The sequence below is a fragment of the Thunnus albacares genome, chromosome 2, assembly GCF_914725855.1.
Source record: "Thunnus albacares chromosome 2, fThuAlb1.1, whole genome shotgun sequence".
Lineage (NCBI taxonomy): Eukaryota > Metazoa > Chordata > Actinopteri > Scombriformes > Scombridae > Thunnus > Thunnus albacares.
The window spans coordinates 256,740-271,848 of record NC_058107.1 but is presented as its reverse complement, the minus strand read 5'-3'; the positions used below and the strand labels follow the sequence as shown (position 1 = coordinate 271,848).

The 15,109-nt window shown below is 40.2% G+C and overlaps 1 protein-coding gene across 1 annotated transcript in view; it reads right to left on the bottom strand.

Annotated features, from left to right (window-relative positions):
* slc4a5a (solute carrier family 4 member 5a) overlaps window positions 1–15,109 on the bottom strand; it is a 37,269-nt gene that overhangs the window by 6,609 nt on the left and 15,551 nt on the right. The window contains exons 8-21 of the mRNA XM_044361788.1: window positions 14,455–14,510; window positions 12,968–13,125; window positions 12,795–12,882; window positions 10,821–10,975; window positions 10,372–10,500; window positions 9,738–9,912; window positions 8,283–8,416; window positions 6,122–6,393; window positions 4,181–4,215; window positions 3,582–3,773; window positions 2,026–2,139; window positions 1,049–1,210; window positions 583–761; window positions 299–371 (exon numbers count right to left, since the gene is read on the bottom strand). Coding sequence (XP_044217723.1) covers window positions 299–371; window positions 583–761; window positions 1,049–1,210; window positions 2,026–2,139; window positions 3,582–3,773; window positions 4,181–4,215; window positions 6,122–6,393; window positions 8,283–8,416; window positions 9,738–9,912; window positions 10,372–10,500; window positions 10,821–10,975; window positions 12,795–12,882; window positions 12,968–13,125; window positions 14,455–14,510 — 1,922 coding nt within the window. The remainder of the gene's footprint in view (window positions 1–298; window positions 372–582; window positions 762–1,048; window positions 1,211–2,025; window positions 2,140–3,581; window positions 3,774–4,180; window positions 4,216–6,121; window positions 6,394–8,282; window positions 8,417–9,737; window positions 9,913–10,371; window positions 10,501–10,820; window positions 10,976–12,794; window positions 12,883–12,967; window positions 13,126–14,454; window positions 14,511–15,109) is intronic.

Below are 15,109 nucleotides of genomic sequence, written 5' to 3'. Positions count from 1 at the left end.
ATAGGCAGTGATATGGTGGAAAATAATAACAGACAGAGAACTTTGAGCACTAGAAGGAGAAAAACCACCTAATATGGACAAATTATATTATATTTATAATTATTATATAATTATATATATTATATTGTCAGGAAAGCATGTGTTCATGTTGTAATCGTGTCAGTCTAAAGTGGTAAAGTAACCTGAACTCAGATGGCTTTGCCCTCCATTACAACCCTGATTACAAGCAACAGGAAAGAGTTCACAGCCATGAATGATTCATGTGACTCATGTCAATCATCCACAGTGTCCTTCATACCTTAAGTATTGGAGCGAGGAAGATGGAGACTCCGGTGAGAACAAACACCAAAATACCGGTCACTCTTTGTTCTCTGTATATTGGACAATGATGAAATGTACACAAGAGACTGTCAAGTCAATTTCACGAGCTCTCTTTCTACTTCAGCTACAGAACAAAGGACTTAGCAAAGTGTTTCTCTCATACTGTCACACTGCCGCTGGCAGCCTGAAGGGATTCTTTTCCCAAGTTGCAGTTTTCTTTTTATTTCTGTGTCTTGTGATTTAATTTATCCTTGGACCAACCTGACCCCGAGGAACTGCGGCTGCTCTCCGGGAGCGCTCGACTCACTCTCCATCTTCAGAGAGTCGATGTGGGCGATGGAGATGACGGTGGCGGCAACGTACCACGGCAGGCCCAAGAAGGAGCAGGCGGCCATCAGGACGCCCACCCAGAACAGATCCAGATGGTAGCCGCAACCTTTCTGTCCGGGACGACAGACACACAGAATCACTTTTACAAGAACAAATATCAGCTCGTAAACCAAGAATAAGCAACAAAATAACAACAAAATAAATTTGTCAAAGTGCAACATATAAGCAGCAGCAACATTTAATAAAAACAATCAGGAGAGATGAACACTAGCCATCAATATATATATATATATATATACCACCACATATATATATATAAACAGAATTCAAATGAAAATTGAAGAAGATTTGACTTGTTTTGCTATAATCAATCCATTTCCACCAACAGCACACCTACTTTCAGTTTGTTCTCCTTGCGGTTGACAATGACGGCGCTGATCTGCTGGTCCATGAAGATGAGGATGGTGACGAGGAGGGCGGGGACGAAGCTGGCCACATAAACCCACCACGGATTCTTACCGAACGGCATCACCAGCCAGCCGCGACCCGGCCGAGTCGGCTGGTGGGAAATGACAGGACATTTTATTTAAAACACAGCTCATCTAGTCTGAGAAACCAAGAACATAAAGGAAAGACCAGCAGTACTTTAAAGTTATACCCCGTAGTGGTCCTCATCAGTAATGACCTCTTTATTCAGTGGTTTACATAGTGAGTAGCAGGTCCACCACTGCACTGGATTCAAATGAACTTCACATTCTCAAAGGACTCACAGCAAACAATTAAGCGAGTTATCCAACGTTCCTGTTTGTAATATGATCTCACTGATATCAGCCTCAGCATTTACTGTTCACTCTGCTGCAGCCGTATCACAGCTGTATTAAATTACTGATATAATTACTGCTAATGCAAACTAAACATTTCCCACTGCTGCGGCTTCATTTTAAAAGCATTCAACTGGTGAAACACATCTTTCATTGTAAAGCAGTCACAGGAGGATGCCAGACATTTTGACAGCTGATCGCTTTTAAATATTGAAGAGAGAAACAGAACAATGATCAACTGCAGCGAGCTGCAGGCGGCTGCACACCTCCATCTTCTCAGGAAGGGAACCGACTTCTTTAATTGTGCCCAACGCAGTGCAGTGTGTTTGCTGATGGCATGATGTGAAAAGGACTTCTTTATTAAATGTTAGTTTGGTGGCTGCGTTGTTTTTCATGGACCGTTTACTGTCGTATTAAACCAGCAGCCATGAGGACTGATGTGTCAGGGACTATAACTATAACTATTTGCATTAATTCATCCTGTCAATAACTCTGTTTCCAATAGCTGTCTTATTTCTGAATGAAACTGTAGTTTGAGAGTTACTGGCTCTACCTTAAACTCTGTTGGGACGATTAACTTTGGCGTTTTGAGGCCTATCAGCATGTCAAGCCCCACGAACGTCATGATGGACATGAAGATGGAGAAGTCACTGATGAGTTTCCTCAGCTGGTGGAGACAGAGAGACAAAGTGTCAGAATAGCTCAGAGGAGAAACAGACATTTCTTTGCAGAAGTGAAAGCAGAGACGAGGTCTGATATGAGGCAAATCATAAATATTGAAAAAGCTGCGCTGTGCCCGGCTTCGCTTGAGTCAACAATAATCCTTGTGTCTGGAAAAAGAAGGGATCAGTTTTTTGTATGTTTGACTATCCAAATCCTGTTAGAGATCAGACACTAGACAGATGTGAGCAGCACGGTGGTGTTGGGCCTGAGGGGATCGTATCAAACACAGCTATACAATCAACAGCAGGTCGCTGTGCTGATAAAACCACATGAATTATCAATAAACCAGACATCTGCAGCTAATTTCTGCTTGTTACATCTTGTTTTGGTTTCAGTTTCTCAAAGGAAAAAGAATATTGCACCACATGTTATAATCTGTCCCTTCTTATATCAGAATTCATGCATTGTGTTCACTATTTGCATTTAAATGAATCTTAAAGGTACCATAAGGAGGTTATGACCACTGATATGGAACAATGTTTTTTATATGTATGGTTTCACTGATCAACAGTCTGTGGCAGTGATGGCAAAAAAACAAGTAATGCAGTAAGTTAGAAAACTCCTCACAGTCACCAGTTTATAAAGCCTGTCATAAGAATCATGTACAGTAAAACACAAACCTGTTTGACTTATAATATATTTTATTATAATATTAAAACATGATATTATATTATAACTTAATCTAAAGGAAACAAATTTCACTAAAAATAAGTAGCTAAAATAAACTTAATGCATCAATGATCTGTTCATCGTATCATCATTATCATCATTATATTTACTGATACATCCGTCAGCATGGCGATGGAGACAGATCAGCTGCCTCAGGGTCTTAATGCAGCCGTTATAACACCTGACAGTGGAACGTCTCCTCCCTTCTTATTTCTGCCACAATACAACATTGCTCTGATTACATATCGTTGGCAGCTGTATTCATATTTTCTAATTGTTTTGGGAGGCCCTGAACCCTCTGAGACTGCTAGTTCTGTTTCTGTGTGCTAATTTCCAAAAGCAGAACTCAAAGCTTCGTGGTTCTTCTTACTCTTGGGTGATATTTTATGAAATGAAACGCGCCCACAAACGGAGCGGAGCAGGTAGCCAATTATTCTAATGATCTAATCTCATGAACAGGTGTCATTTATCAAGTTGAAACAAGCAATTTGATGCAGTTAAGAGAGTTTGGTAAATCAGGAACACTCACATGAACAAGCCTCACAGAAAAAGTAAGAGAGATTTAAGATGAACCAGTGAATGTAAACTAACTAAAGGAAACTCAACAGGCCGCCTTTAATTTCCCTTTTAATCATCACGCTTCGATTGGAGCCTGTTCTCTGAGTATTTTTAAAGATAAGACACATAGACAGATCGATCAATAGGTAGTTTTGTCACCTTGGTGGGGAAGTAGCGGCTGAACTTGAACTTCTTGAGGGAGACAGTCATAGAGTAGGTGCCGAAGAAGAGGATGAAGGACATAAGGGCCAGATCGGGGACGTACTTGCAGGAGTTTCCCACCAGAGATCCTCCGTACTTCAGACACTCCTTCTTACTCAGCTGGCTCCAGTCCAGAGCTGTCACATTCAACTGGGATGGTGGGTGGCAGTGGTGGAGAGACAGGAGAGGATGAAGAAGAGTGAAGTATGTTGACAAAGACATGGAGGTAAAAGTGAACAGAGACAGTGAAAATATTCAGCACAGATGTGAAGTTATGATCCACGGAGGAGAGTGAGCGAGGATGATGGGACAGATGGTGAGAAACAAACAAAGGACAGAAAAAGGAGAGCGAAGCGACTTCATCGTCAGACAGAGTTGAAACATGGGTTCGCTGTAAACAAACCAGTGCTGCCGTTTGGGCTTCAAACAGCCCCTGTTGTAATTCATTCTGGGGAAAAGCTGAAATGTCACCAACCCTTTAAACTTTCAGCTTAAAATACAATGCACCAAAATAGAGTCAAAAAAAAAAAGAAAATTGAATTAAAACAAGCACTTACCCCAGAGACACTAGAGCTGTTATCTGGCATTGGAACTAAACCATTGAAGATCATTGCAGCCACTGTTTATAGACGGGAGAGGGACAGACAGACAGGGAGGTTAATGAGACAGAAAATGAAGAGGGGGGTTGGGAGGAAAACAGAAGGGAACGAAAAAGAAACATAAAACATTATGAGAATCCAGCTCCTGGACATTGCAGAAAGCACTCTGCAGACGAACAAAGAGGTACTCACCGAGAGACGGCAGCCAAATAGTTTGTGCATGGCGAAAACAAACAAGAGACAAATCAGTTACAGAAATCAATGTCAACACAAATTACTGCAATTTTCAAAAGTAGTAAACACATTAGTGAACATTTGAGAATTAGTGTGATGATGGAAGGGAATTTAAATTGGATTTTATTAAACCAGAAGCTACTTCAAGCAGGTAATCATCATACACCAATAAAACCAAAGAACTATGATACTTTCACGATGAATTGATGTTGTTTTCCTTTCAACTTAAAGGTACCCTATGAAATATTTCACTACTGTTGGCGTTATGGACCAATGGTCTCTGTTTTATTGGTAGCATTGCTGAGAACACGCGTGTGCTGGGGAACGATTCACATCATGCTGTTGTTTGTACGCAGTAACGTGCAGTGAAGAAGAAGAAGACTGCGAGCTAGCAAACAAGGATGTAAACTATGCAGGAGTTCACATAGTTTAAAAAATCCACTTTGTACATGTTTTTTGAAAAGGAAATGCACTCAATACTCGAGGAACATACTGCATTTAACACTTAATATAACTTTTGTTTGTTTACAGGAAATCTCCACAGGTCATCTTTAACTGAGTAACATTACATGTTGACACCCTGAAATGGCAGCAAGAGACACTCGTTCCACATACACGACTCTAACAAGTCACATTAACATTATCGATGGTTTATAATAAAACACACCAAAAGAATAAGAAAGACAAAACATTTAACATCGAGAGCTCCAAATTCATCTGGTCTGAATCCCGACTGTTACACATGAGATCGTTTTACTTCACGTCTAAAGGACAAACCTGCAGTTTCACATGTTCAGCCAATCAACTAAAACATTATGAACCACCGTTTATGAACACACCTGCAGGTGTTTATTGGTTTCCATTCATTTCACTATGAACATTAACTTACTTGTTGAGATGATTAATCTTAAAGTCCCTTCATGTCTAAAACAGCTGCAAAGTCAAATATAAACAGAAATATCTTTAAATATTATTTGTAATGAACAATAAAAAAATCTAAAATAATTCTGATCATCAGGACTTTGAACACTGTAATCAGACTTTTAATCAGATGTGGCTGAATCCTGACTGGTGTTCATGTAAGACGCCGTCGCTCATAATGAGAAGCTGACTGAGAAAATATGTTTTCAGGGCTTTTAACAATAACTTTATTTAATTCATAAATTCATTTATTTTGTCAATGTTATCATGTTTACTGCATCTGTGAGCAAGAATCACTGTCAAAGCTTTAACATCGACTTCAGAACAACATGTTGATAATAGAATGCAAAGGACAAGCAGTGATCATCATGAACATCATGAAAACAATAACATGAATTAAAAATAGGCTGTTCCACACACAAGCGTCCTTAAACGCACCAAAACAGAGATTTCATAAAGAAGCTTCTGCTTGCAGCTGCTCATCCACAGTTTAAAGAAAACAATGCAGCTGATGTTACGGATCAGTTGTATAGTGAAATGAGCTGAAACCAATAGCAGGAAATCAATCATTATAACTATGGTATGCTTCAGAAAATGATTGGTGGTGATGTGAATGTGATCACTACTTAATTGCCATCAGCATTAGTGAGAAACTGCTCGTCACGTCAGTCTACTGAACTCTAAACGAGCCGCCTCCTTGTGGAGAATCCTCCCGTATCTCCCTGAGCCAAGGCGTGAACTCACTCGGGTCCGGCGCCAGGCACTCGCACTTGTACGCAGTGACGTAGTCGGGCTTGAAGTTGGTGTTGATTGGGTAGTATTTGAAGGAGCCCACCATCTTCTTGATGGCGTCAGAGATGAAGATGAAGGAGATGAGGCTGGAGAAGCCCTCCTCCGTGAAGCGTGTCATGTATTTGATGATGTAACTGGCGTCGGTGGCCACCAGGAGGAAACACTGCAGGCAGGAGTGGATGCCGATCCACAGACGCAGCTCCATGTAGTCGATGCCGTTGTTCCTTTGAGAGGGAGAGGTCAAAGGTCATATCCGGTATGTATTCATATGTTATCTGTATTCATAACAAGAACATACGCAGGACTGCGGTGCTCTGGGTCAGACATCCACTCACACTCCTGAGGAGATTCATCTTTCATTGTAATATTTTATGACAATTTCAGTGATTTTATGATATTTTATTATTGTAAATTTAACTTATTCAACTCCACTCATCTTATGGTCTGTGTGATGTCATCAACATCATCTGTCAGTTAGTTTATACACAGTATATATGAATATCTCTGCAGGTTTCTGGTGACTCAACCAACAGTTTGTGTCATTTGTGCACTGAGCTGCAGGTTTTATCACTATCAGTGTCCTGATCACATTTAATCATCCAATCTTTATTGCAGCATTAGTGAAGCACTTTATTTATGTTTTAAAGCTGAGTAGCTCTGCATTAAGAAAATATAACATACTTGTTTTCCTATAATATTTTCTATTAGTGTCGTTTAGTATTTCTGCTAATTAACTGAAACTACTGACTGTGTTTTTACATATTTTGTGGTTCTGCAGTTCACTGTGTGGTGACTGTTTTAATTAGGAGCACAGCGGTAAATAATGAGTATTAATCAGAATGTCTGGATTCATTCGGGGGGGGGGGGGTGAATTACGATAAGAAACGTTCCTCCAGCAGGTGGCGCTCTATGCAGCAGCGAGGAAGATGAATTACTCAGCAGTTTGACAGGTCGTTAGATTCCATCGTGTCTTTAAACCTCAAAGTTTCTGCCTTGAGATCAAAGATCTGAACCAGATACAGTTCCTGAATATATGATGTTCTGAACAGGCAGGTTTCTTTATTGATTAGTCTAAATCTCTTGCATGTTATCCTCGCTGGCTTAAATCTCTTTATTAACAATATTGATCACATAAATTCTCACAATAACGATGTAATTATTTATAACACACTGCTGTTTGGAGCAAATATTTAAATATTCCTTCTATTATTTCTGCTTGTTCTCCTCTTCCGGCACATACTGGGAGCACTGGTCTGATGGAGTGGACTGATCAGATTATACTGGTCACTGACTCTCAGAGATCTACTGTGATTCTTCAGCTCATGATTCTTTGATGCCATCGCAGGACCTGGAGGTAACTTTTACTTCTGAAGATTTGCAACGATTTTTCCTGATGAACACATTTTAAAATGTTCTAACAGGACTTCTCTTCCATCTGTCTGCTTCCAGGAAATAAAGGTACGTTTCTGTTCTGGTCATGTGATCACATCCAGATATTTTGTGATGCAAGATGTTACTGATACAGTTTACAAAGTCTTCTTCCTTTTATCTGTTAAACCACATTTCTGTCTGTTGTTCCTGCGATCGACATGCAGATATCTGGAGAAACTGACCTTTGACCTCAGTCATGAATCAAAGTCTGGAAACCTTTGTATTCTTTCCTGTTTGCTTGTTCCTAGAAGACAAAGCTGACTGTTTCATGTACATGTGTTATTTATTTATCTCCTATTATATTGCTGTATAAATTATATATATTTATTTGCATTTCTAGTGCAGTGTTTGTTGTTGTATGATGGTTGGGGGGGGGGGGGGGGGGGGGGGGGGGGGGGGGGGGTTTTCTGTTATTGTTGTTGTTGCTGCTGTTAATTGGTTTTAGTTAAACCTTGAAAATAAATAAAATAAAATAAAAATAAATAAAAGTGATTTTTGATGGCTACATATAAAGCACTTTAAACCTATCAGTGTGACTAGAGTCAATAACAGAATCAAGTCTGTAGACCAGGATATTCACTTCATGATGGGATTATCTAATAATCCTCTAATTGGTATTAACGAGGGTGTCCTCTCATGATGTCTGCCTACTGCAGTGTCATTTGGCTCTGAAGAGGCTCACTTGCTGAATTCAAACAGGAGCTTTTCAAAGATGAGGATGGGTCCAGTGGAGCTGAGGATGATGAGGGGCTGGCCGCTGAAGAGACAGAACACAGAGCCAGCCAGAGCCGTACCCAGGAAGCTCTCCATCACACCCTGGAAGAGGACGACACTTAATATACACTCAGAGTTCACAGTTTCCCCGAAAATACGGCTGGAAATAAAGAATTAAAGACAGGAAATGATGCTGCAGCGTCGATCACGTCTGTAAATCAAACCAAAGAGAAACAACGAATACAGCAGAAATGTGTGTGTGTGTGTGTGTGTGTGTGTGTGTGTGTGTTTGTGTGTGTGAGTGTGTGTGTGTGTGTGAGTGTGTGTGTGAGTGTGTGTGAGTGTGTGTGTGAGTGTGTGTGCGAGTGTGTACATACTCATGCATGTGTTAGTGCAAAGGTTCTGATAATAGAGAAAGACGTGATCTGATGTAAAACCCTGATGACCTAAAATAGTGCGACGTCACGGTGAAGCAGACTTGCAGAGTAACTTCCAGACACTCGCTCACTGGAACCAATTCACATCAAAGAGACTTCACTGTTTTATGACTGAACAGAAAAATGAAATGAATCACGATGCCTTGTAGTTTTTCCGACATGCAAACAACAGACTGACATGCTGAAATAGATATTATTGATTCAAGATTATTGATTGAGGACAAATGAAATTAAAAACAGGAAAGCAGTGTCACTTATATGACAAACTATCTGTGCAAAGGTAAAGACTGACGATACATCTCACCTAACCTGATCAACATGACACACAGATTACAGCAGCTTCCTGCACTGACACCAGCTGATTTTAATCTAGTGCTGCGTTTATATTTGGCTTATAGTGCTCTGTTTTTAACACATGTTAAAGCAAATGTGACTTGGCAACCGTATTGATCGAATGACATTTTTTATGCCTTTGATACTTGAAAAGTAGAAAGATGAGTTGAGAAAGAGACAGAGAATGACAGGCAGGTTCCCAGCCCTCCCTATCGGAGGAGAAATATACATGTATTGGAAATATCAGGTGAATTAAAACCACTGTTGTGACATCTCAAAGCAGCTGTTGTAGATGTATTTCTTTGTTTTAGATTAAGCATAAATTACCAGATCTGTATTTCTTTAAAGTGCATTTTCGCAAAGAAATCATTTATTCTGGACAAAATCTGTCACAAGATGTTTGAATCCAAAACAAACCTTTAAAGCTTTTTAAATCAAATATTCTTTATATTTGCATATTGGATAACTATGGAACCTTCTAACTATATAAACAAATAAATACATACTGTACATAAAAATGCAATGCACTGATGAAGAACTCATTCATACTTTTAGCTGTAACATCTTCTGGAAACACTACAGTAGTGAATAAACCTCAGTTACATGCAGTAAATGGACTAAAATAACCAACTTGTGCTGCTTCCTGAGTTTACCTGGTAGTTATCCGTGGCGTCTCCCAGCAGGCCTCCGAAGGTGATGGCGTTGGTGATGCAGCCCAAGTAGATGAAAAGCACAGCAGAGATGGACTGAATGTGGAAACCCTCGTAGAAATCACTAGGCACCCACGGCAATTTCCTCTTTATGTCCAGGTACAGACCACCACAGAAGCTGTTGTACATGGACACACACAGTGGTTAGGATGTGTCACCTGTTCCACTTCTCAGCATGATACATATTACTTTCTCTAAAGCAGCAGAGTGGAGAGTTTCTCTCGACTGGATGTGATACTTTAACAATGATTTCAAGTGCCATCCAAACACGTCTGTGAGCAGGAGAGTGTTTGACATTTGACAAGTTTCTTTTCTACATCATGAAAAAGGTTCTTTTGACAATTTAAAGATTTTTCCTTTCTATAAATCAACTCTCAGTCACTGCGTCTGATCAGGATCCTCAGCTGAAGAGCTCATTAAGGAGAATCTGCATCTTTTGGGGAGTTGAATAATTGCACAAATAATTTTCCTACTCTGCCAAATATTGATTAACTCATATTCAATTTTCCTTTCAATATGCGGGTTAAGTTTGATTCAAAGCTCTCGGCGGTCTGCCATGTGGCTCGTGACTACCTACCGTCCAGTGAATGCCAGCTCCTCTCCGAGCTCGTGTTGCGCTGGCATCTCTTCATCCTCAGCCAGGCCTCCTCCTCCTCCAGCTGTACCGTTCATCTGCCCGAGTTCATTTAAAGAAAACACTGACTTCCTGTATAAAGGATACATACAGCACAGATGGGAGTAAATATGGGGCATATCAATTCATTCATTTGTGTGTGTGTTAAAGGAATAATCCATTAAAGTGTGAGAGCTGCAAGCTCTGGCTGATGCTCGCTGACATTAAGCTCTTACCTCTGAGTTTCATGCAGGACAGAATTATTTTGCTGTGCAGCTAAATCTTTGACAAAAGAAGTTGTTTTTGGTGAAGGTTTAACTTCATCGGGTGGTTGAGACTAAACATATTGCTCATTGTGCCACAGCTGAGGGCTTAATGTGCATCACACATGAGGTGGATGGTAAAACTCCAACCTTTTGTCAGCCGAGGGGACTTTCTTGGGCGGCTCAATGCGGATTTTGGGATCCCATTCCCCAGGCGGAAGCACAATCACCTCGTCCAAAAACTCATCTATGCCTGCGATAAGGTCCTCTCGATCTCTGGCCTTGTAGGCGACATCGCTGAAGAGCTAGGAGAGGGAGAGAGTAAACTCGGCTCGTATCGTGGTGATATTGATCAGTATGTACTGTTCTGCGTCTGATAAGAAGGATTCGGCTCTCTCTGATGACTTCTGGAGACTTGTTAAACATAAATTGTGGAAGATATATCAACACTTTGACCTCAGTTGGATTACATTCAAAAACAACTGCCAGTCAGTAACTAATCATGCTCTAGAAACACTGAGAGTCAAGTGCACAGGAGCATAATTCAGAAAAACACAAAGGGTTGTTTGTAACTGGGAGTGACTTGGGCTTTGGTCCAGTCTGGTTTTGTAAATGGTTGCTGTTGGCTGCACAGACCTCAGGTCCTTGGACCAGTAAAACACAACACAGACTGAACATCACAGTGAAACTTCTAAAAGTTTAAAGCAGCAGGAATCTGCAGCCTGCAGAGGATATAAGAGTAGTATGTAGAACCATCATTGATTTTCTCCCTCCAACACAAACAGCTTTACTAAATTTTGGTCTGTAGAACAATCACTGAATGTAAACTATTGGAGGCTTTTCTCATATGCTGCCAAGCTTGTAGATTCATTTAAATCTATCTTATGTTACAGGCTGCCTGACTCTATGTTTAATAGTGAACACTTAAAGGACCAGGGTGAAGCATTTAGTGGCATCTAGCAGTGAGGTTGCAGATCCAACTGAATAATAATAATATTATATTATATTATAATAATAACAAAGTAAGCACAAGAAGAATAAGAGTGAGCCTTTTGTCATAAAATAGATGAGAAAACATTAGCATGAAGCTGTGCTAAAACAAGATTGAAGTCTACAACCATGCTAGCAGGCTAGCTCTGTCAGGCGCAGAGAGCTAAATGCTAATGTCCACATGCTAATATGCACAATCACAATGCTAACATGCTGAGGTTTAGCAGGTATAATGTTTGCCATCTTAGTTTAGCATACTGAGTAGCACTAAATATAAAAATACAGCTGAGACTGATGGGAATGCCATTATTCCTGCAGGTATTTGGTTACTGAAAAATTAAAATGTTGACCTAATGATGGCACTGGATGAAACGTTATTACAATTTATCCTGCGGAGATCATGAGCAATCCAATAGGTGACATTTGACCCTTAACCACAAATATCAACCTCATGGTGGTGCTACAGGGAAAGTCAGAGGATCACGGAGGTCTTTAGGATTTATTTACTATGAATGTCCGTTCAGTTAACTGACTGACGTCCAATGAGCCATGAGCGCGGCTGATCAGGTGCTACTTGCACTGCCAGACCAAAACATATTCGTGATGTTTTTTATTTTTTTATTTAATTATTAAACCGCCAGAATATAATGGAGGTGAACTAAAGGTTACTAACCACCAACATTACTGTCAGTGTTTGATCGTGGCTGGTGAACATCCTGTTTCTGGTGCTTGCTTGAACTTAAGCAAGTTCAATTTAAAATAACAGCCTATTATTTCTTTGCTACATGCATCTGCTACTAAATAGCACATTTGGCTTTGGGCTCGGTGATATAGGAAGCAATAACAACTGAAATGGTATTCAGGAGCAAGAATAACACTCCCATTAGCAAGCAATGGGTGACCAATTATCCCAATAGAAAGCCTGCTCCTAACTGATGCTTAACAATCAGCATCACTTCCAGATGTAATTAAAACACAATAGCAGGGTATCTCAGTGGATCAGCGGTATAAAGCACATGCCAGATCAATTTTAGCTTCAACTCCAGTCTTTCTCTTCCCATGGGTTTACTGAGTCAGTGTCACTGCGCCCTGTCTAATAAAAATGATTTTTAAAACACAATGACGGGCACTTACATCATCCACCATTAGCGTTGCTATGGCTCGCCCGATCTCATTATACGACTTGGCCTTTCCTTGAGGTCCCAAGAGAATAAACAGGAATCTGTAAAATGATTAGACAAATGTGAGGTATGTGCAGGGATGGCAGGTGAGGCTGACAAAGCATCAGACACTGCAGATCATTTCACCTGGTGGGTACGGGGACTTCAGTCAGACCTCCTAGTGTTGTAGCTTGGGCCAGGCGGACAAACGCTACAAAGGGTTTGTTGAGGAAATCCACTTCACCCACCAACACATTGGACGCCTCTGCGTCTCTCGGGATCTTCTTCATGAATTTATTTTTCAGCTGCAGAAAGTGGAGGATCAGAAAGAGACACAGCAGAGTTTATCCCATTCCTATAAATATTTCATTGTTTTGGTTAATTCATGTGTTAGCCTATATCTATATATATATATCTATATATATATATCTATTATCTTTGGTGCTGCGATGACTTGATCTCCCTACAGAGGTCATTAAAGATTCTTCTTCTCATCATTTGCTACTAACAGCCTCCCTCAACGTGGCAGGATAGTCTGGAAGGACATCATTCAGTCCGAAGACGTTTGCAAGATAACAAGACTGTGTTGTTCTATTAGCATTAAACCTCAAGAAACACCAACCAGGGAGGCAAAACAAATGTAGGCTGACACAGCTGTAACTAAAAGAGGGATAGCAAGCTAACCTGACCTGTCTGATTGCATGTAAAGGTGTGGCAGGAAACTGGACGGCAGCACAATAACACTCAATAATAGAGAGCCTTGCCAATAACCCACAGCCCGAGTGTGCGGCTACATGTGAGAGCCTAGCACGCGGACCGCACAATGAGATCCATGTTTCCCCGGTGCCAGCTCAATATCGACAGACAATGTGGCACACACACACACAAACACACACACACTAACAAACTATCACTTGTTCATTGTCACATGTGACCTACTGTAGGCCTGTAAATACAATCTGAACACTGAGGCAGCCTCTCGTAACTAGGGTACTTAGAACTGGACAACCAGTACTCGTCCTCATAGCCGCACTAACAAATAAAGGTCATAGTCCACATCCCAAAGTCCCACATAAATTGTCATTCATTTATTTTTACACAGTATTCATCAAAGTGAATGACACTTAATCCTGACCTGTCCGTTTGAAAGCCCAGTAGCCTAATCCGAGCGACGAGCGCATGCCCTTGCATCGGTGCAATCATGTGTCTCCGGGTTTAAACCACATTATTGCATCAGCCCAACAAATGAGTGAGTTATGTATTTGCACGCTTCCTTTATCACTAGCTGTCAACCTTCACTAGCAACCGCAATGAGAGATTGATGACACTTGAGACAGAGCTGGCTCTCACCACTCTGGTGAAACATCAATTCAACACAACACAACGTCTTACTGAGACATGAGCTGGTAATCTCACCAATGATGGAAAGCAACAAAGTGGAAAATGAGAATACACTCCAGAGATATGCTTCCATACAAATATATATATATATATATATATATATATATATTTGCTATTATGAAATGTAGGAAGATGAATCTGGCCATTGCAAACACTGTAAAGTCAGCTTTATCCTCATTCAGTATCAGTATGTAATTATGTAAAAGTATGTGAAGAAGATCGGAGTGAGTTACCTGGTCTGAACTGGGAGTATCTGCAATATCATTCATACTCCTGCTCTGAGCGTGACCTGCAGGCCAGAAAACAGCAACAATAACAGTTCATTACATGACAGATATTTCTACTCTGACATCGTTATGTAGAATTTAATGAAAGTGTAAAATAAGCAACTAATAAGCAACATTATGGTGTTATGTTCAAATGTGTAACAATAAATACATGTATGACAAATGAAGAGTGAGGTAAAGCAATAAAGCAAAAAAGATAGAAAGTTGTTTTTTTACTACTTCTCCCTTTTTTTCATCTTTACAACGTTGGCAGTGATGTAAAACAGATTGTATGAATTATCAGTTAGGGAGTGATTCTTCCAGATGAAAATTTGAAAACCCATCAAAAAAGCAATAGGAGTGAAATTGGTCTTTGTAATGTGAAACACAGGTTACTGCACGAATCACTCGCTCAGTATCAAGATGCTAGTTGAAGATGAGAAACAGGGAAAATCAGAAGGTAACAGTTTAATTTGTGGAGATTGAATGAATGATTGAGAGACCTCCACAGATGTGTCTTACTGAAGACGTTTCATTTTCATGAGCTCTTATCTAACAGATTACTGCAGTGAGCTCTCAAACTTCAACAACCATCATTCTTCAAAGTTAAAATAGCTTGTGT